This window comes from Solanum stenotomum, chromosome 11, assembly GCF_019186545.1.
Source record: "Solanum stenotomum isolate F172 chromosome 11, ASM1918654v1, whole genome shotgun sequence".
Lineage (NCBI taxonomy): Eukaryota > Viridiplantae > Streptophyta > Magnoliopsida > Solanales > Solanaceae > Solanum > Solanum stenotomum.
This window is the reverse complement of record NC_064292.1, coordinates 52,029,288-52,053,291: the sequence shown is the minus strand read 5'-3', so window position 1 is coordinate 52,053,291 and position 24,004 is coordinate 52,029,288. Positions and strand designations below refer to the sequence as shown.

Sequence of the window (24,004 nt, the reverse complement as noted above, 5' to 3'; positions counted from 1 at the left end):
GGGGGTCGAGGGTATGGTGAAAAAATGAAATTTTGAAGTTGAAAATATTTTTAAAAACAAACTTTAATTTTTTTTTTGGGGTAGGGGTGGCGAGTAGGGGGTGGGTGGGTTGGGGGGAGGGTCGAGTGTATGGGTGAAAATAATAAATTTTGAAGTTGGAAGAGAGTTTTGGAAAATGTTTTCCGTAAGTTTTGAAGGGAAGTCATTTTCCTTAAATTTGAGGAAAATGAGTTGATTTGGAAAACATTTTCCAAAACATTTAACCCAACCAAACATGAGAAAATTGGAAAACATTTTCCGGAAAATGTTTCCTTCATACCAAACACACCCTAAAGGGATATGATATTTGAGCAAACATCAACGTGTTGCAACGACAGGAATTGAAGCAATATATAAAATTTAACCCCTTATAATCTATTTGCATTTCCAGGTTGAGAAAAGTAGGGGACAAATTGCAACAGGAATTGAGTGTTACAGGAAAGATTATGGTGTATCAACTGAAGCAGCAATGGTTAAATTTCGCGAAATGGCTGAGATAGCATGGAAGGATGTTAACGAAGGAATTCTTAGGCCGAATCATGTATCCATGGAGTTTTTAACGCGTATTCTCAATCTTGTTCGTCTTATTGATGTTATATACAAACACAACGAAGATGGATACACACATCCGGAGAAGGTCTTAAAACCTCACATTGTTGCCCTACTTGTGGACTCCATCGAAATTTGATGAGCTACCATATGTTGTTATTTTTATCTTGTTGAATAAAGTTGTTAGGGAGCTTCTTTAGAAGTTGTTTTGTGCACTTCTTAACTAGGACTTCAACTAAACCCTTTGTAAGATGATGCATATCTATTTTACTATTTATATGAGACTTACTACATTTCAATTTGTTTGTCTTATTTTTCTTTTTAGTCCGTTTAGAAAAGAATATCTCTTTCACTTTTTGACAACTCTTTAATTCCAACTTTTCACATGGCACGTTCAAGACCACAAGATTAACGTTTTGATACATTCTACACATATTTAGTTTAAGACCAGAAGATTCAATCTTTAATTACTTTTTTAAAGTGAAAATACAGAAATATACTACTTAAGACTTTTATTAACAAAATATCAATATACTTTTATTTAATTACAAACTAAGTTTTTAAATTACATACATAACAAAATATTTAATTTTTGTATTTACTTTAATTTTGTTTTACAGATTTTTCTCTCTCATACTTTTGTAATTTGTGCCTTTTATATGCAGTATAATTAGGATATTAATATTTATCAAATATTCTCTCTCCTAAACAGTTTCAAATACACACGTTTCATTACTTTTATTTTTTCCCCTTTTTTAGGCATAGTGGACCTTTTGGGGATCATAATTAGTTTTTTCTTTTCTGATAAAGCTATTTTTTTACCAAGAAAGGGGTGTACTTATCAATGTGGAGTTATAGTTGCAAGAAATCTTGAAAATATTTTGGGAAGTCAAAAGGGTTTCTCTTCCATATTCTTCTTCATTTTTCTTAACCTTTAATCTTCTCACAGAAACGTTTCACAAGCTAACTAACTAAAAAAATTGCCATTGTTCGATGGAAAAGACTCCACGTAAAAGTCCTAGACTTAACAAATATGTGGTAGTTGTTGATAGCCCGCCGATCAGTTGTTCAAGACCATCTGGTAGATCTTATGAGTGTATTGTTATCAATTATTCATCATCCTACAAAGTTCAACAAAAAGATGATTATGGGCTGATACAAAATCGAAGGGTAAAGAAAAATTGGTAGAAGATCATTATCCACATGACAACGATTTTGAGGACGAAATCCCTCTCTCTAAAAGATTAAGAGTAAATAATGATCAGGATTTAAAGGTATTTATTTATTTGATTAAATTTCTGTTTTTTTGTGACATGCAAGTGTTGAATCTTGTTCTTATTAGAAAGATTTGTAACATTAATTAATTTTTTTCTGACCTAGAATGTTGATGGGGTTCGGTAAGCAAAGGTATGAATGGTTTAAGTAAAAAATGGATTAGGTTTATTAATAATAAAAGGAAAAAGGCAACACAAGTACCACTAAAGGTATGTTTTTACTGTTGTTTTTTAGTAATGTAATTTTTGATGCAAATATTTCTTTGCTTATATTATAATTTTTGTATTTTATGACTATTATAATTTATTTATTTTTAATATATTATTTTTAGATCAATAAGAAACAATCGCGTTGGTGTTCTTACGTTAATGTTAACGTTTTTGTTGATATAACAAAGCTACTTGAAAAAAATGGCAGTGTTCATTTGTTTAAAGAGTCCTTTTGGTTATCTATTAGGCTTATCCCAATTGAAAGTCCAACCTCAGATTATTAGAAGTCTTGTTCATCATTTATCTAACAATCGGGATGACATGTTTGTGTTTGACATAAATAGTAAAGAAATGCATTTTGGGCTTAGAAAATTTTTGGTAACTACTGGTTTTAAGTGTTGTGGGTGTATGGTTTTTGATCATGATCAGAATAGTACATCAAAGTTACTTTCTCGTTACTATCCAAATGATGTTGATAAGGTTTTGAAAGCTGATTTTATAAGAGTGTTTAGAGAAGATGAGTTGATTCAGGAAGAAGACTTTTTTAATATGTCTATGATTTATTTCATTAGTAATTCATATTGTCATCTCCACCACAATTGTCACATATTTCAAAAGATCACTTCTTATGTGTTGAGTCGAGACAGTACATTACGTACCCCTGGGGCAATCTCTCCTTTTTTAATCTTCGTCATTCTATATCGAGTCAAATGGCAAAAGATCCGAATTATGTGAAGTTTGAAGGGTTTCCGCTCGCGTTGCAAATTTGATTTTATGAATGTTGTAACAAAGTTGATGGTTCAATTGCAATTCGTAAATCCAATCGAACGCCTAGAATATTCAATTGGGATATATCCAAAAACAAGATATATTTTGACCATCTCCAGAAAGGAATGTTCAGAAAATATGACAATCAGGTAATAAAAGTTCTTTTGTTATTATTAATTAATTTTCTTTTTTATGAGTAGTGCATATTCACAATTTATTATTATTGTGTTAGTATACATTTGAAGATCTTGTGTTCATGGATGAGGAGCTTGATGTCATTGAGGCGGAAAATCTAACTATTTTGACTGATATTCCATTCAATAAGAAGAGTAAACGTGATAGATCTGTAAGGCAAAATGAGAATTTATAGACTCATTCTGTCGTTCGACAGAATGTCAAAGATTTGCCTCATCGTTCTGCACAAAAAGTTGAAAGTGATCCGAGTTTGTCATTTAATAAGGATTTGCAGAAAATTGCCCAAGAAGTTATGAAGGTATGATTATAAGTTTTATTTACTTACTGTCAGAATTTTGGTTGAAGAAACATTAATGTCATTTTAATTTTTGTTAGGTTCGTAATGAGTTGGAAAAGTTTGAAAAAAATGTAGATGCTAAGTTTGTTGAATTGAAGGCTTTTATGGATTCAGCATTCAAACATATCATTCAAGAGTTGAAATCTCTTCAAAATGATGTTTCAACCAACAAAGATTTAGGTGGTGAACGGGTTAGTCTACTTATTAATATATGGACTTATTATTTGCTTATAAACTAATTTTTAGATAAAGATTATTATAAATGTTAATGTGTATACTTTGTGTTGATTTTAAGTAGTATTAATCTTCTTGTTGATTACATATCCGTATTTAGCTATATTGTTGTCTTATTGTAATAGTTGAATGACTCAAAATTTTATTTTTATTGAGAGCATTAAGGTTGTTGTTGAGGATCAAAGAAAAGGAAATGTTGATGTCCAAAATGAACATTTGCAAGATTGTGGAGATAAAGATGGTGTCCAGACACCATCTTCGTTTCGTAATCATGTTTTTGATAACAATTGTAAGTTCTTTTTTGTTAGCTTAAATCTATTTTTTATAACTATTTTTAGTTCATTTCTGATTTGTGTTTAAAATATCGTAAAATACATAAATGATGTTTGTATATCTTAATAGGTGGTGTATCTGTTGATTTTGAAATAAATAGAAAAACTCCTACATTGGATGAATTTGTTATGCCCAATATGCGTGAATCACAGTTGGTTGCTCTTGAAACTGGACAAACATACGTGTCATCATTGGTAGAAGTTGAATCTGAAAATATTTGTGTCACACCTTTGGAAGTTGCTAAAGCTGGAAAAACAAAGTTCAATCTATTTGGTGTTATTGAGGGTGAAAACACATTTATCTCACCAGTTCAACATGTTCGTACGAAGATTCCAGGAAAGTATGCCCAATCACCATACACAAACTTAAGTGAATCAGGTAGCACATCGGTGAACACAGTGAAGTACTGTTTATGGAGGCATCCTTTTGTAAATTACAAGGGGTTTGATATGTACAATAAAGTTATCCTTCATTTTAAGAAATGGGTTGATAGCAAATTATCCAAGAAACGTGGAAAGTATGTATTGTTGTGTTAATGTATTTTATCATTTGTTCATTCACTTTCTATGCTATAACTACTCATTTTGTTTTATAGGAAAATCAGTTTCTTCACTACTGCTTCAAATCCAAAAGATCCTCCTTTTGAGTTTGGTGTTGGTAGGGAAGATTTGATGGATTGGTTTCACCCTTTGGCTTATCCAGGACAGCCTTGGAGAGATTTGGTAAGAACTTATGGTGTAACTCTATATTAAAGTAAGAGTTGGTATTTGTTTTTTGTTGTGATTTGTAGTGATTGGTAAGTAAAATTGGCTTCATTGTAGTCACTGAAATCTGTGATTTAGTTCTATGGGGACAGTTGTTTTTGGTATGTATGTTAGGAAAATAAACTACTGACACAAACATAGACTCCTAATTATAGTTTAATTATTACAATGACACAAACATAGAATTTTAAATCTAGTCTAATAGGTAATAATCAGATAATGGTGATTCTTTCAATCAAGTTGTGATATTATTTTATTGTTTGGTGCTAACTAATAAAACTTGATATGCAGCATGTTGATGTGATAATGTATTATCTTCGCAAGTTTTGCAAGTATGGTCCTGATAATAGTGCAAGAGTTACTACTACTGACCCTTTTTTCATCAGTTGGGTTGTTCAAATTCATGATGCGTGGGAGGCAAATGACAAAGATGAAAGTCTGATTAGTATACATCATGAGGTTGCACAATATATAAGAGGTGATAAGATTCTTGCTAATATTCCATGGGTGGATGTTGATCATGTAGGCATTCCAATCAATAGTAGTGCTGCATTCCACTGGTTTCTGGTTGTTTTTTCCATAAGAAAAAGGTGTTTATATATTTATGATTCTTTAAATGGTTATGGGGTTAAACATACCAATGCAGTAACAAGTTTGGTTCAAAAAATATCTAGAATGATACCTTTGTTCCTAGTTGCTACTGATTATTATGCTTTAAGGAAAGACATTGACTATAATACATATGTGCATTATGCTAGAAGGCCAGTTGGTGATCCGTTGGTACATGGGAATCGTGAAAACATCCCACAATAACGCGACAATTCAACGTAAGTATAATGTGTCTTTTTTGTGGTTGATTATACTATGTATTGTACTAATTATGCTGATTGGGTAATATTTATAGGGATTGTGGTCTGTATACCTGTGCTTTTGCTGAATATATGTGTCGTGGAGATAGGAACGTATCTATGTCAAGTTTAAATGTTGAAAATCTTCGGTTGAGATTTGGAGCATTACTGTGGGAATATGGAAAGATGAAAATTGATACTGAATCTGTTAGTGAAGATGAAGCTTCTAACGAAGGTGGTCGGTCAAATCGGAGGGTCAAGGAGTTAAAAATGTCATTCTTAAGACAGAATTTCATGAATGTTTTATGGTTTTGAATCTCTTTTGTAATTTTGGATAGTACTTTAGTTGCGTTTATGGTCTTGAGTTCTTTGGATATTGTCTTTATTATGTGATTATGCATTTATTTGGTTGTTTTTTTGCTTAAATTTTGTGATAAATTTATAGTGTGAGTTTGGTTTGTACATGTATGAGTTTGGTATAAATTTAGGTATAAATTGGATTTTATCATTATTGAAAAATTATACTAAATGCTTGTATATGATCGATTGGATTTCTTTCAAAGTTGCAGGTTGGTATACATACTAATGTGTTTACCCAGTTTTGTGTTTTTTTTCTTTCATATGTAAACCAATTTTTTTTCTTTAACATAGTGTTTTTTTTTTGTTTCAGTGTTAACCAAGATTGTAGTCATAAGCCATTTATTGAAATATCAAAGTATTTTACCAAAAATTTAACCATTTAATGATCTTAAGAAAAGCAGTCAAAGAAATACCAAAGTATTTTATCAATATTTTAACCATTTAATAAACTTAAAAAAAAACAGTCAAAGATTACATACCCTTAAACCAATTTTTAAAATTTATGATTTTATCAGGTTACCATCAATAAATGTAGGAACTATTTTTCATATTATTATTTACACCAATTCACATACTTAAACTACACTAAAATATGTACCATATTTTTATTTACGAGGTTCTAATTATATACCATAGATCGTCAAACTTGTAGTTTTTTACACCACCAATTACACCAAATAATTTATTAATGCACTCATTTTAATTTACGTATGTTCATATGTAAGATAATATACCATCATCACTATGACATTTGGTTTTTATGCATACCATCATTTATACCAAGCTATGTACCAGTTGTAACAAGAGTAAACCAATTTTACAGTAATTGAGTGTTAATTATTGTAGCGTCCAAACTAATATACTAACATTTAATACTTTTCAATTTATTGTTTTAGGTTGGTGTAAACTGCAAACATTTGTTTTACTATATACACCATTATTATGATCCTATATTTTTACCATAAATTTGTTCCTATTTACCATAATTTTATCAAGAATTTGGTTTATTTACCATATCAAATTAACAGCAGAATATCATCCAATAAGTTCATTTTTTATCAATATTTCTGGTTATGTGACAACACGTAATCCAAAAGAGTTCATGATATCTACTATATACAACCATTTATAACAACTATGTATTCAAAAATATGAATAAGATAACAAAAAGTAATCAACTTTGAAATAAGGTAATGAAATTAAAAAAACAGTACATCTAATAAAAGTAACATAGTTCAACTATATAATTGCAAAGTAAAAATAACAACAAAAATACCACAAAGCTAATTATCATGAGTTTTTTTTGGGCAAGTCTTCTTGTTATGCCCAACTATACCACATTCACTACAAGTTACTTTCCTCTTCTTTCCCTCTTCTTCGGTGAATCCCTTTTTGCGATCATTTTTTGGAGGTCTGCCTGGTTGCTTTCTTGTAATTGGTGGTAATACTACCTCTTCCAAGACATGTGATGGAACATCCCAAGTGCTTTGGCAAGGCAAGGGTTCAATTGGTATTGCATATGTATCTTGATAATTCTTATTACTATAATAAGCTGAACAATAATCATCGCGATGTTTATTCCTATGTCTGATTGATGCAAGTGCATGACTACAAGGGATCTCATCATGTTGAAATCTGCCACAACTACACATTCGTGTATTCAGACATACCGTAAACCTCTTTGCACCATTTGTAATGGTATGAAGGTGTATTGTTGATGCGCGTACCTTCATTTAAGAGCATGCATTATCAATAATAAAACCAAAACATACTATGCATAGTAGAGAATTGTTAATACTTACAAGCATACGATGAGACAAATTTCTATTGTCCTCCAACATATCATTGTATTTACTTGTCAAGGTTGTTGTAATATTTCTACCTTCTTCGTTGTGTTTCTCATTCCAAGCTTCAACTGTTTGTTTAACAAATTTCAACAATGGTACCACTGGTAACCTTCTTCCAACAAGAATAACGTTATTTAGTGACTCTGCAATGTTACTTGTTAGTGTCCAAGCCCTTTTTACTGGTGAATGTGTGCGTGACCATTTCTCATAATTTGCTTTTTGTAGATAAGCACGGTATTTTGAATTAATTTGATCCATTCTTTTCATCAATTCATCAAACTCTTGAACAATGTAAGCTTTTGCTAAACTGAAGAATAGTGTTCTAATCTCTTCTGTATCTCTGTATGTTTTCTTTAGTAAATTGGTCCATAGATGGTATATGCATGCGTAATGTCTGAATTCGAGATAAACAACTGCAGTAGTATTCCAAATGCTCTTATTTCTATCAGAAACAAAGCACATATCTTTCCTTTCACCGAATGCATTTTTAAAATTCTCAAAAAACCATAACCATGAATCATCATTTTCTGAATCAACTATTTCGTATGCAAGCGGCAAGATGTGACCTATACAACAAATATCTTCAAAATAAATATAACATATATTGAGTATATATAAAACAAATCAATCTAGTTGCAGTAATGGTATAAACAGCACCTCCTGGATCTAATGTGCTAGATATCAACATGTGCCTTAGTATGTTGATTTTAAATGTGTACTATCCACGACTATTATTGGTCGACAATACTCCCAGCCTCTTATACTTGCATCAAGTGCTGTAAATGAATATAAAAAATGATTTTCATCTGTTTTTTTATAATTCACAATTGTCCCTGGATATGTTTTCTCCAATATATATAGATATGTTGGAATTTTTCCATATGATTTGGCAGGGTCACCTCTTAATGTCTCGGAAGCTTTTTTTTAACCTCTCCATGCTTGCATGTATGTCAATGAAATACCATGTATCATTAGCATGTCTGTTTATATGTCTGTTGGTGTGTAAACGGTCTTCAGATCGACATACTTTTCAACCAACATTGCCCCAGGCACACCGCTTGTTGATTGTCGCTTTGATTGAGTCCGATCCTGCAATGGACAAAAATGTGTATCATAGAATTTCCTCACTTTGAATAACTTTGAATTATTCAAATATGAGGATTTAAAAACCCATGAACAGTTTTCTGTAGCACACTTTAGATAGTAACTGCAAAAACTCATGCATATTAATATATGGTAAGTTGTTAAAATATATTGATAATTTTTAAAATCAACATATATAATAACTCACCAGGTAGGACTTGATCTTTTTGCAATGAAACAAAACTCTCTTAGAAATGCATATCGCTTCATAACTTCCGATATAGTTTGCTTGTTTATATAAACTTGATCCTCGGCCACCAAATAGTGTTGAGGATTTGAAATTATTTCAGTTCCTTCAGATTCTTCAATATAACCTTCCAAAATTGGATCCATGTTAGTCAAACATAGTGTGTTGGATCCCAAAATATGTTGACGTGTTGTTTGGATATTTGTTTGGTACTCAATGGATTCGATAGCTTTGTCCACACTTGTCACACATAAAGGATATTTTGAAAAGAAATCTGAATTGCATCTCTTTTGATCTAAATAAACATGCACTCCCGTATCGTTATGTATCTTCATTGGTAGAGATGGACCACTCACGAAATACCTCAGTTCCAAATGATAAATTGTTGTGTCCTCTCCCAATTGTGAAGATATAGCTGTAATCAAGCCTTCGTATTTGGTGGTTGGATCATACATAACTCCTTCATTATTGTAATCCACGTAATTGCCTGTTTAAAATAACAAATTCTTCGTTAATATTAAAAGGAACTTTCAGAATTACTTACTACATTCATCAACTTATTTAGCTTTGTTTTTACATTGATTTTCGTTGGTATATAAGCCATTTATTGAAATACCAAAGTATTTTACCAAAATTTTAACCATTTAATGATCTTAAAAAAATAGTCAAAGAAATACCAAAGTATTTTACCAATATTTTAACCATGTAATAAACGTAAAAAAAACAGTCAAAGATTACATACTCTTAAACCAATTTTTAAAATTTATGATTTTATCAGGTTGCCATCAATAAATGTACGAGCTATTTTTCACATTATTATTTACACCAATTCACATACTTAAAATACACTAAAATATGTACCATAAGGTTATTTATGAGGTTGAAATTATATACCATAGATCGTCAAACTTGTAGTTTTTGACACCACCAATTACACCAAATTATTTATTACTACACTCATTTTAATATACGTATGTTCATATGTAAGATAATATAAATTTGACCAAACAATACACCAAATCATGCATCATGCTATTTGTTTGGTGTCAGTTATTAGTGACAATTATACCAGATCACATACCTAAACAAATATAGAAATACATATCGCGAACTTATTGATATAAAATATTTGCTACCATACGGCACACATCATACCAATTAAACCTAAACTTTAACAAAAAACAAATTTGACACATCAGTGTACAACAAAATCATATGAAATTGTTGAAATTACACCAACATTTTGACGATCCCGAACATCAACCAAATTGTATGAATTAATTTACACCAAAATTAACAAAATAAACGAAACGAATAAGTACCAAAAAGTACAAAATAGATATTTGTGAAAAATCAAATTCAACCATGTAATAAAAAATCATGAGAATTATTTTTTATATAATTACCTGATGAGTCCCATCGTCCGTTGTGTTGAATTAGAATTGAGAAATTATTGGTATGCACTTTTTTCAATAGTCGTTCTTTGGACGATTTTTTATGTTAGAGAAAGGAGTTATGTTTTGGTAGGAAACCTCTATTTATAGGAGATAATATATAGCATATTTGAATAAATTAGGGAAGGTAAAATTATTGGAGAAATTTATGGGAATTGGGATAAGCATGGCTGATTTGGAAATTTTTTTTTTTAAAATTTAAATTCTACTTTTGAAAAAAAAAGTATTGCTATATAATTGAAAAAAAAAGTATTGCTATGTTGGTGTAAATACAATTGTTAATTTGTATACTTAAAAAATCCGCCCTTTTTAAACTCCGCATAGAACTTTTGAATCTTGTGATCTTAATAAAACTAAAGATATCTAAAAAAAAAGTATCAAAATGTCATTATTCTTGTGGTCTTAAACATGTCATGTGAAAAGTTAAAGTTATAGATTTTTTAGAAAAGGAAAAAAAAAACTTTTTTAAACAAACTAAAAAGTGAAAAAAGACGGACAAATTGAAACATTGGGAGTGGTATTAATTCTCTGTAATTGACTACTAAGAGTATTCTATTGATGATGGAGTGTTTACTGACAGAAAGAATGAGTAAATTATTTGAAAAAGACTAGATAGGATGGTTAGTAATGAACAATGAAATGACTGTTTTGATAATATACTTACATCATACACCTCCCTAGAGTAAGTTTAGACTATTGTAAAGCTAACATAAATTTGGATCGCGCACTGTGAGGCCCATTTAGGAGTGACGCTCCTAATAAGATTTTCTTCATATTCAGGGCTCGAACCCGAGACCTCTGGTTATAAATTAAGAATGAAACAGTCCCACCACTGCAGTACCCAAATATTTGTGTCTATAAGGTACTATTAGAATGGAACAATATAATTTGTTTTATTTCCTCTTATTTATTGCAAAATGAAAAGACATTTATTGAACAGACTAGCTAGCCCTGAGGGCTAACTATCGTGATACATTCTTATTTGATAAAAAGATAAATGCACTTAAGGTTGATAAGGAGTCGCAATCAAGTAAAGGTCATTTTTTCTACTGGCAGTTATTCCATCCGATTCAGTCAAGTCCAAGTCTCTTGGCTCCATTCCAGTAGGGAGTTTCCAATTGAAGTGATAAAGCGATTGAGCCAATGGCAAATAAATATTAGCTAAACCAAATGATATCCCAGGACAAACCCTCCTCTCACTACCAAAGGGAAGAAATTCAAAATTATTACCACTAAAGTCGACAGAGCACTGGTCAAATCTCTCTGGCTTAAAGCTTTCCGCGTCATCCCAATATTTTGGATCTCTTCCCAATGCCCAAACATTAATCAAAACTTTAGTCTTCACTGGAATAGTATAGCCGTTTATGTCCGTCTCTTCCCTACATTCTCTTGGGACCGAAAGTGGAATTGGTGGATGGAGTCTTAGAGTTTCTTTAACGACTAACTTTAGGTATTTCAACTTCTCGACATCATATTTATCAAACTTTACTTTATCTCTAAAGGCTTCTCGCACTTCTTCTTGAGCTTTGGCGAATATACTTGGATTTTTCATCATTTCAGCCATAGCCCATATAGTTGTTGTTGATGTAGTTTCCGTTCCACCAGTAAACATGTCCTGCAATTAAAAATAGTTCGAGTCCGGACTTTTGAGAATTTTAAAACAAAGATGAATGACTTTCTAATAGAACTACCCTTAGATGAGTGACCATCTCAGACATTATCTCCAAACTTTTACAAATGGTTTTGAGTAAGAACAAACATAATATTCAATACTTACAATAATAATAGCTTTGATATTGTGGTTTGCAAAATTCTTAGTAGGACATCAATTAGGTCTTCACCACCTCCAATGCATCATCACTAGTCTTGTGATTTGCAAAATTCTTCTTGTGCTCATTGATGACATCCTCAACAATTGAATCTACTTTATAGTGTACATCTAGAATTTTTTTCTTCACTCCACCAAGACCATGAAGAAACTTGTAGGAAGGGAAAATGTCAGCCATATCAAAGCCTTGATCTGCTAATCTTAACACTTCTCTAATTAGTTTTATAAATATGTCTTGCTCTTTTAGTAATTGACCAAATGCTGATCTACATATCATGGAGCTTGCAAACCAAATCATCCTCTCTGTAAAATTAACTGGCTCTCCAAAAGATGAAGATGATCGTATAGAGTCGATGAGATGAACAACCTCATCATGTCTATTCGAACTGAATGACCAGACATTCTTTGCATTCAATAGTTCCATGACACAAATTTTACGCTAACAAATTATCAGGTGTCATATGCTAAACCTAACAAAGCGAATCTTGTATTATGTCATGTAAGACGTGTGTGTCTACTTACTCAACTTTATACAAGCTTAAGTGTCTACTTGATCACACCCAACATTGGAGGGCATAGATACCAGTTGATGTCAAGTTAAAGAGCACGCTTATGTATTCTGTCCAATTAATAACCTACTTATAAAAAAATCAAGTTAATTTACTTTCTCCCCGTAAGCAAGTACTCCTTTAAGGATTATATTGTGAATGTCATATATTATATATATAGAGAAGGATCCTCAAAGGGGAAATATACTATTGTCATTTGAGAAAAAAGTAAAACTCAAATATATTAGGGCAAACGCGCCTAATTAACACTCGCCATAGGGGCTAAAGGCGATGTCACGACTATCATAAGTGATAATATCCGTGACCAAGAGTTTAGGCCTAGATGCAAAAGCGTGGTCATGAGTTTTTAGTACATTTTTAGCCATCTCAGAAGAAGTAACAACAACAACACAAACTTCACCAAGTTGAAGGTGCATTAGAGGACCATATTTTTTGGCCAAATCTCTAAGGACATGATGTGGATATCCACCAATAATGTGATGCATGCTTCCTATAAAAGGAAGTTTCCATGGACCTGGAGGTAATTTTTTAGTTGTTTGGCTATTGGAGTTTTTCCATTTTCTTAGCAAAAAGAGGAAAGATATAAAAAGGAAAATGTAAACTAGACTAAAGATTTGCATTTTGGGAGTGCGTTTGGTGATTCTTAACTCAAAGTTCTATATTTATAGTGGTGACAACATCACATCGTTAGATATTGTTTTATAATGTATTATACTGCTTTGTATTGTGTATGATTGTATCGTATTATATTATTTTAATAAATATAATATTTGTGTAGATTATATCGCTCTCCATCATCATACAATGTCAAATCACATCAACAGTTTGAAGGATAAACCTACAAGAAAAGTAGGTTGCGTGATAGAGTTACTTTAGAAAGGTAGATTAAAGGATACAATAGAGTTATTAATTAATGAAATAATAAGTAAAGATAAAATGAGAAATAAAAAAATTAAGGTAACGATGCAATCACACCAAATCGATCGTTCCACACAATGGAACTTTTAGCGGTAAATACAATAAAATTTAAGTAATAATTTTTTACTTAAACATCAGTTATCACGCCAAAAAATATATTGTATTTAAACTAACCATACAAGTGATTTATGAAATCATTTCACTATTAGTGATTTATTTTTTCAACACTTGCTAATTTGTTTCCACAAAAAACTTTGCAAAATTCTCTAATAACAGAAGGAAATTAAAACTCTGACAATTCAGCTTCTACTCTTTTCTCAGTTGCCTCACTTGACTTTATACAAGAACATGTTTGTAAGATACTCTTTAAATAAAAAAAATTCACTTCTTTAAGTAAAAATATTTATTAAGGATCTAAGCGAACACATTTGTTATATATTAAGGACCATTTTGAGTTGAGCATGTTTCATAGGGCTTGCCTAGTGTGATTTACATTTCCTGTGTGGTTTGCAGGCTATTACACAGTGGGAGTTTACTCGGTGCGCACAAAATGCTCACCCGAATGATAGAGACCGTGGCAAAGGTTATAGCGGTTGCGGGTTATCCCGAGATTTCAAAAAAAAAAAACCATTTTGGTCATTTTCTCTTTTCTTTTTTTTTCTTTCCTTACTAATTCAATCAAAACATATGTAGAATAACAACTAAATAATTTTCAGTGAAAAAATAGTAATTATTTAGTAGTGTCTTTTCATAAGTCTTTCATGTATTGCATTTGTTCGTCAGAATAGATAAAATAGCTATATGGATCCCTTCCGTGTCGAGCCAGAATTTTTTATAATAATTAATATTTTTTTATAATAAACCTGATAGCATAACCTGGAAAATAAAATTAAAGTGTATTTTACAAATATATGTTAATTCTTGTATTTAAGTCAAGCGAGACAACTTTTCCTTTTGTTGTTAGAGAATTTTCAAAGTTTTTTGTGGAAACATATTCCCTTAATTTAATAGACCTTTTTGGCTTATGTGGCATTCAAACATCTCTCATGCGCCTCAATTGGAGTCACAAAGTGTGTCACGCAAGCCAAAAAGTGTATAGAATTATAAAAAAAATGAGTTCGGGGGTAATAGGACCTTAGTTTAGTTAAGGTATGTCTCTGAGATTTCGGTCATAGTCTAGGGAGTATTTGTGCTTTATCCCTAAAAAGTATTATAGCCCACGACAATTAACAACTTAAAATATTTAAAAATGTATAGAAAGAAATTTCGATCAAAGAAAAATTTGATTGACTCTTAAAATTATAATTGTGTCACGTAAATTAGGACATATGGAGAGAGATACATGATTTGAACTTTATGTGTTTGAAATATTATTATACTTCCTACAATTTGAGTTATTTGATTCGGAATTTAATATAGTCAAACTTCTTTATAATGACATTATTTGTTTGGATTTTTTTTTTAATTGTCGTAGAGAACATATAATATAATGTCACATAGAAAATCAATTCCAAAAAAAAAAAAAAAAACTGTTATAATAAAGTGTTGGAAAAATTCTACTATATTTAATAATTTAATTAGTATTGTATATAGTGTCTAAGCTAAATTTACACGATTCAATGGAACCCGTATATACTACTATACATCATTTTCGTTGTTTTAAAATGAGAGGAAATCCCTTTATTTATAGACAACAAAGGATAGTGTGAACAAATGTTTACCGTGCCTTATCGGAAAGGTTACAACTATTTGGAAAAGTTGCAACACTTCGAAAACGTCGCAACTTTTCATAAAAGTCATAACTCTTCATTAAAGTCCCAGCTCTTCATTCAAGTCGCAACTCTTTATTAAAGTCGCAACTTTTCATAAAAGTCACAACTTTTCGTGAAAGGGAAAGGATAGTTTTAGAAATAAATAAATTAAACGAGAATTCTAATTTGTGGTAGCGCCACGTAGGCGGGCCTAAGGTTCTCTTATATATATATATATATATACACTCACACACACTCCAACTTTGAAAATGCATACGTAAACACCTCAATCCATCCTCATCATGTCTCGTGGACATCTGACGATGACATATAGATTTTGAAGGTGTTTAGACGATTATTTTATAAGTTAAAGTGTTTAACTAACAATGAAGACAGATTAAAGTGTTTAGATGTGGATACTTAAAGTTGAAGTGCTTAATTGTTTCCTGAATGTCAGAATAAGATGTTTACCTATCATTTTTCGGTGTGAGGCATTATAAAATAATGAAAAATAATATAACTTATAATCCAAACATTATATTTATACAGACAATATATTATAAAACTACTTGTAACAATCATGTGACTACTTGGTGTCATTAAGAGTTGCTCGGATTAGGCTATGACCCATATTTTGCCTTATCTAATACTTCCTCCGTTCCTTTTTATATGTTATATTTTTACTTTGTATTTGCACTAAGAAAAGATGTAATTTTACCCTTCTACTCTTATTTAATTTTTTTGGAACTCAAGTTTTCAATCAATGAATATGAATTAATTTATTTTGATTAATTAATTTAACCAATGAACATGAATCATTTACTTAACTTTTCTAAGTTGGTCAAATGTATATTTTCAAGGTTAATAACTCACAAGGGTAAAAAAGGAACAATATGCTAATTTATGCATTGATTTTATGAAATGTCAAGTACTCCCTCTGTCCCTAATTACTTGTCCACTTTTGAATTGACACACCTATTAAGAAAGTAATAATTGACATAGTGAATTTATCATTTTACCCTTCTACTCTTATTTAATTTTTTTGGAACTCAAGTTTTCAATCAATGAATATGAATTAATTTATTTTGATTAATTAATTTAACCAATGAACATGAATCATTTACTTAACTTTTCTAAGTTGGTCAAATGTATATTTTCAAGGTTAATAACTCACAAGGGTAAAAAAGAAACAATATGCTAATTTATGCATTGATTTTATGAAATGTCAAGTACTCCCTCTGTCCCTAATTACTTGTCCACTTTTGAATTGACACACCTACTAAGAAAGCAATAATTGACATAGTGAATTTATCATTTTACCCCTATTAATTATGAAGTAGTTGAATTAAAAACTTAAGATTGTCAAGAATATCTACCTTTTTCAAAGTAATTAATTGAGGGTATAATATGTAATTTTTTTGTCCTTTCTTGATTGTCAAAATGGACAAGTAATTAGGGACAACTAAAAAAGGAAACGTGGACAAGTAATTAGAGACATAGGAAATATTATGGACCAGCTATTTATAGAAATGAATGACATATAAAAAGGAACGGAGGAAGTAAAAAATAATAATTAAAAATAACATGTAATAACATCTAGTTCATGTTAATTTTAGTTAACATTGAGATACCATTTATTTAGTAAAAATTACTGCAATTAGAATTAAATGTGATAATTTCCTTTTATCTTGATAATCAAAACAAGACATGTTACATGCCATAATTAAGTGAAACAAGGCATGTTAAATAATGTTTGGTCAAAAAAAATTGGAGCAGTATTTTGTTATGTATGTGGTAATGTTTCCTCGAATAATCCCACGAGCATATGTGGAGAAGCGGATGTGGTTGTTTTTTCTCTTAATCAGAGGTCTCGGGTTGGAGCCTTGGATATAGAAAAATCCTTAGCAGGGAGTGATTCTCCCCGGCCCTACGTGACGCGAAATATGAATAGTCAGGCTCTAATGCAGGTACTGAACACTGGGTGGAAAACCTGGATACAGAAAAATCCTTAGTAAGGAGTAATTCCCCCTGAATGGTGCCCTACGTGGCACAAATTCCGAATAGTCAGGCTCTAATGCGAGGTACAAAACTGTAACATCTCACAACTAGGAAGAACTAGAAGAAGTTTACAATCTGGAAATAGTTATTTTTGGAAAGTATAAAGAAATCTGGAAAATTTTAAGTAAGTTAAAAGTGAGTTTTTGGTCAACTTCAAACTACCATAACTCCTAAGTCAGGATGATTTAAGTGCAGTTCCAGATATGGTTGGAAATCTCTTGGAATGATCTTTCCAACGCCACTAATTTTGGGCAATTCTGAGTTCGGATGAGTGAGTTATGCCCTTTGGAAGTTGGCATGTTGGAATAAGGAAAGTCCAATCCGGATTTTTAAGGGGTAGTTTGGTCTTTTCCTTACCCAACTTAATTAATTCATTTTTGGTAATATTTTTAGGGGCTAAACTGACTGGGTTCAGTTTACGCTTTTGAAAAATAGAGTTAGAGTTTTTGGAGAAAGAACGCAAGAGAAAAGAGAAGAGGTAAAGCAAGATTCATCATTTCGAAAGGATTTGATCTCGAATTTCTTCAACGATTTGATCCCACCAGGTATGTGTGTCACGCCCCGAGCCTACACCCTGGGCGGGACCGGCACCCGGAGACCATTTCTGGCCCCAAGCGAACCCTTGACCTGGCTTTCTTGACTCAGCGGAAACCTAACTCAACAGAATAACTCAATGAAATGCAATATTACAGAACAACTTAACTTATAAAATATGGCCATAAGGCAACCCAAATCTCAAAATAGGATATTTACATAAATACATAGATAAGAGACTCAAAACTAGCTGACTGACTGTCTGTCTGTGAAGCCTCTAAAATACTGAGATGGATGTTGGGACAGACCCCGCAACATCCTAATAAGACAAAAACTAAGAACACGAAATAATTGAGTCCTCCGGAATGCAAGGAGGCTCACCACTGACTCTGGAGTGCTCAGCTGGATCAACGACGAGCAGACTGCTGATCCAGGGTACCTGAATCTGCATCATCAAACGATGCAGGCCAACTGGCATCAGTACATGGAATGTACGAGTATGCAAGCGGGAAAGCCAAAACACAACTTAAGCTTGAAAGGAAATACAAGAGAACATTTACCTCGGCTCTGTACGACTCATGACTAACTGAACTCAATATATGTATAGCAACAAGACGCATGCAATATATATAGCTTGTAAAACAGTATAAACAACTTAGCTTGTTAATGATAAAACAATAACAACTCAACTGTACTTATATAAAAGTAAAATAACTTATGTGAGAGGGGTTCTTTAACCGACAACCACCACTATGAGCCCTAGTGATGATACAACGCTTTACCTCGCGTTGCCAAGGACCATCCTATACCTTGCCGTGATATAGGAAGCTAACTTTACTTAGTGGATCCACTAGCTTAACTTTCGTGATCATCTAAAAAGTATGATCTGAGAAATCCCATGTTGGCGCATGGTTCTTATGGAGAGTTGAGTAAATCAGAACTCGTGTCCCCAATTCGGTGCTCAATACTACTCCCAAAAATACTTTGGCCCATAGATGTCTTTAAACACATTTTTCTTTAGTTGAGATAATTACTCAAAACTTTAGCCCAAAGGCTCTTTTTGGAGAAAGAAAACATGGTTCCCCTCTTACTCAAATGTAATAGCATTTATAACTTCCTTTGGGAATACTTAGTTCCCTAATAGCCTTTAAAAAGAGAACTCAACTTTAAACTCATGACTTAACTCGAAACTGAGACTCTTACTCGACTTGAAACTTGAGACTCTTACTTGACTTGAAACTCTATACTCTTTTTCTTGACTTCTAACTTCACTTGACTTGGGACTATCTTTTCTTGAATCGGAATTATGAATTCAAGGTGTTCCATCACATGTTATGGAGGGATTCTTGAACGTTTGGACGTACTTTGGAGTGTCGGAAACAACTATAAAACATAGGTATAATACTTTGGAACATGCATGAGAAAGTGAGAAAAGAAGTGGGGAAAACTTGGCTGAGACTTCAGATTTCTGGTGACACAGATGGGACTTACGGACGCCATCGACGGACAATAGATGGACCTACGATCCGTCCTGCAGGTCCGTAGATCGCGTCAGAAACTTTCCCCAGAATTCATTTAAAAAAATGACTAAGTGTTGACCTACGGTCCGAACTTACGGTTCGTAGGTCAGGTTACGGACCGTAGATCGTGACCGTAGATCGATGCCCCAAAAACCCAACTTCTGTCCCGATTGACGGTTGACCAGTACGGACCGTCAATCGATCTACGGTCCGTAGGTCACGCCCGTGGATGGGTATCGATAGCCAAAATTTGCTGAAAATTGATGGTAAATCAACTTCAAAAGGGTCATAACTCTTAGAATCATAATTCCCTCAACATACAATAGGTTTCAACTTAATTACACAACCCCAATCATGTCTCACAACGAACAATAACTTCAACAACACTACCAACAACATCAACAACAACTAACAACTTCAACACTTCAACAACAAATCCCAATCTTTTCTCAAATCATAGAATAAACTTGGTGTGTGTGAGGGAAAGGATCAAACCACACGAAAAGAACTCACATACCTATTAGGGATCACCCCCGACGATAATCCACGACGAAAACTTGTTGATCTCCTTTTTCCTCTTTCTTCTCTTCTTCTTCTCCTTCTTCTCTTCTTCACTCTCAAGAACCCTAACTCTTTATCTTTCAAAATGGGACAAAATGATCCAAAGATCAGCCTAATACAACAATATGAGCTTAAAAGAAATGATTTGTGAAAAGACCAAAATGCCCTTCCCTTCCAACTGCCCAACTTCTAAAGGGCATAACTCCCTCATACGAACTCGAAATCGAGCAAACTTGGTGGAGTTGGAAAGGTCATTCCACGAGCTTCGCAACCATAACTGGAACTACTCCTAACTCATCCTGAGCTAGGAGTTACGACTACTCAAAGTTGGCCAAAAAACTCATTTTTTTTCTATACTTAACCAAATTTCCAGATTTTTTTTTCTTTCCAAAAATGACTATTTCCAAATTTCAAGCTTCTTCAAAGCCACTTCAAATTGTCGGATGTTACAATGTGAGTCTCTCAAAGCATTGGGTTCATTCACCCACACGCCAAGCATGTTTAATTCAGTTAAATTCGTCCTAGAAGAGTTGGAAAATTGATGTTCTTGACAAATATTCTTGAATTCGAAAGTTGTTAGCGAATTAGGACGAATTGAGAAGCTTATGAGATTCTTACATTGAGTTTAGGGTTGCTTTGAGTTAGTTTCTTGAGTATACATGCTGGGCATCGGGATTTAAAATGAATTTAAGGAAGATAATCGAATTTAGGTGGATTGAGGCTGAAAAATGAAAAAGGAAAAAGTCGAGTAAGGTTCATGAAACAAGTCCGCATCGTGGACTTGTTCCCCCCAGTGAACAAAAATCTGCTCCGCGTCGCGGAGAGGACGCGGACTCCTCTATCTAAAAATTTAATTTCGCGAATAATTATTTAGGAACATCTCCGTGTTGTGGACTTGTTCCAAGACGGTGATTTTGTAACTTTTCTCAAGTTTAGCTATTCCAAATCATTCCTAAACATCAAGAGACCCTTCCTATCACAAATCATAATCTTTGAATCCATATGCAAATTCAAGGAAAGTAAAGAGTAAAGTCAAAAGAAGTCAAGAGTCAGTGAGAGAAGTTCATTTCAAGTTTTCATAAGTCTTTTACAAACGTTTTAACTTTGTTTTAAGACTTAAGTTTTGAAGTTGGGTAAAGAGTAAGAGCAAAGTTCATTTTCTTTAAAATGATATATGGAAACTAAGTATTTTCAAGAGTAAATATTTTCACATTTGAGATGAGAGGAAACTGAGATTCCCAAAAGAGTTTTGAATAGCAAAAAGAAAAGGAAACATTGATTCCAAGAGAGCTTTTTAAGCTAATTTTGAGCAATTACCTCAAACCAGAGAAGAAGTTGTTTTAAAAACATATGAGATAAGTATATTTTGGGAGTAGTATTGAGCACTGATATGGGGGACGCGAGTTCATATTAACTCAAGCCCCCATAAACCATGTAGCCATCATGGGCAGAAAAAAGATCATACTTTTTAGATGATTCCTTAGTGCTTTTTAGCATAGACTAGTGGATCCACTTAATAGTTCAAGTTCTATATCGATGGCATGGTATAGAACGGTCCTTGGCAACGTGAGGTAAAACGTTGTACCATCACTTAGGCTCATAGTGATGATTGCCGGTTAGAGAATCTCCCACAGAAGTTATATTACTTTCTAAATGAGTAAAGTTAAGTTTGTTATTGCTTTATCTTTAACGAACTAAGATTGTTTTCAGTTGTTTTATAAGCTGTATATATATATATTGCATGTGTTTTATTGCTTTATATTGAGTTGAGTATTCATGAGTTGAGAAGATCCAGGTAAGTGTTTCTTTTAGAACTTCTATCAAGCCTATGTTTGTTAGCATTCCAACTCACATACTCGTACATTCAATGTACTGATGCCAGTTGACCTGCATCGTCTTATGATGCAGACGCAGGTAACCAGGATCAGCATCCAGCGCCTCGTTGATCTCGCTTGAGCACTCAAAGCCTGTGGTGAGCCTCCTTGCATTCAGAGGACTCTTTTATTTGCTTTTTAGTTTAGTTCATGAGGATGTTGTGGGGTTTGTCCCAACATCCCTCTCAGTTGTTTTAGAGGCTTCATAGACAGTCAGTCATTAGTTCTTTAGTCTTCTCATTTTATATTATGTTAAGACTTGGGTTACCATGTTGAATGTTTAATTCTTTTAATATTCTAAGTTATATTATTAAGCTATTTGAGAAAGTTCTTTTGATCATTGTAATCATGATTAGAGTCTTCCGCTGAGTTAAGTAAGTCAGGCCAAGGGTTCGCTTGGGGCCAGCAACGGTTCTCGAGTGCCAGTCCCGCCCAGGATGTAGGCTCGGGATGTGACAAAAACACCGGGAGAAAAATAAAAAAAAATTGTTAAAAAAGAAAACGCTAGAAGGAGGTCTTGAACCTCCGACCTTGTGGTTAACAGCCACACGCTCTAACCAACTGAGCTATTCCAGCTTCCTGTTTGCAAATATTAAAGTTTTATATTTAAATCTATATCAAGTGAAATAATATTTTTTTTTCACTTGCATAACTTCATTTTTTTTTCCTCAAGTAAAATTCATGTTCAAATGAAAATTTAGCTTTCAAAAACTACTACTAAACTACTATTTTTAAAAATAAATAAATTCAATCAGCTTCAACAATATCCAAGTATATATTATCCAAACGTGAGTGTGACCTGATAAGTATCAACTGAGCTATCCCGACTATTTTCAATCAAGATTTGGAATAGGTGACACGAGGATTTACAGTTCTATACTTTATCAACTCCAATCACGATTGAAATCGCTAACATGAGGATTTCCAGTCCTAAATTTTTTCTCCTCTGCAAGGCTATTGATTATTTATTTAAAATTAATCTTTATCAGTTAATCATTGATTCTTTCTTCTCAGTGCTTTTCAATAGTCCGACATGAAAAAATGACTATTTATCTTTCAAAACCTACTACTAAATTACTATATTAAAAAAATTCAATCAACTTCAACATCCAATTGTATTATAACAAATATCTTATAACATTAATCGATATATTGCACATAAAATAATTCGAACACTACAGTAGCATGCCATCAAAGTAGACTCTACAAAGCATTAGAGGTTGAAATGTACGTAATTAAGAATTTTAGGGCATGCACGTTACCTACTTGCACAAACAATTATTATTTGTTTTGACAATTATAGTAAAGAGTTAGGTAAACATTCTTTTCTACATATGATATCCCACAATTATCTAAAAAAAAAAAACAAATTAATGTGTTCATGTCAATACTTCCTTTTGTATTAATCTATGAATTTTTTTGAACTGACATAGGAAACAACTATTTTTGAATGATATATTTATTTCAAATTATAATACTAAATTTTATATAACTAATTCATGTATTATTAATATTTTTGTGTGACTCCAGTCAACAACCAAACGACCCCTAATATTGAATGTGGTAATATTACTCTTGTAACATCTTATTTTCTTGATATTCATCAATTGAAGGAGATATTTTCTCAATTTTTGTCATAGTTATTGAAGACGCTATCTAAAACAGTCATGTACTGATTTACTTGCTCGTATTATTGATGTTATATATAAACACAATCACGATGGATACACTCATCTTGAAAAAAAATCTTAAAATCTCACTATTTCCCTACTTGTGGACTCCATTGAATTACAAATTGCCAGTTAAAATCTCAGGTGGTGAGGATGCGTGTTGGGGGGGGGGGGGGGGG

The 24,004-nt window shown here is 32.4% G+C and overlaps 2 protein-coding genes, 1 non-coding gene and 1 pseudogene across 3 annotated transcripts in view; 1 reads left to right on the top strand and 3 right to left on the bottom strand.

The window, feature by feature from the left end:
- Positions 1-868, top strand: part of LOC125844595 (vetispiradiene synthase 3-like) — a 3,485-nt gene extending 2,617 nt beyond the window's left edge. Inside the window, exon 6 of the mRNA XM_049523910.1 lies at positions 431-868. Within this exon, the coding sequence (XP_049379867.1) occupies positions 431-727 (297 nt within the window). The 3' untranslated portion in view covers positions 728-868. The remainder of the gene's footprint in view (positions 1-430) is intronic.
- A 6,326-nt stretch (positions 869-7,194) lies between these two features.
- LOC125846053 (uncharacterized) lies at positions 7,195-9,234 on the bottom strand. The gene is made up of 4 exons (XM_049525513.1): positions 9,050-9,234; positions 8,786-8,847; positions 7,714-8,324; positions 7,195-7,638 (listed from the first exon to the last, which is right to left on the bottom strand). Exons 1-4 carry the CDS (start codon positions 9,232-9,234, stop codon positions 7,195-7,197), a joined length of 1,302 nt encoding a protein of 433 aa, XP_049381470.1.
- A 2,311-nt stretch (positions 9,235-11,545) lies between these two features.
- LOC125844386 (cytochrome P450 71D7-like) overlaps positions 11,546-24,004 on the bottom strand; it is a 23,274-nt pseudogene continuing 10,815 nt past the window's right edge.
- Positions 22,658-22,731, bottom strand: TRNAN-GUU (transfer RNA asparagine (anticodon GUU)). The gene has a single exon. It is a non-coding gene; the product is annotated as a tRNA-Asn (tRNA).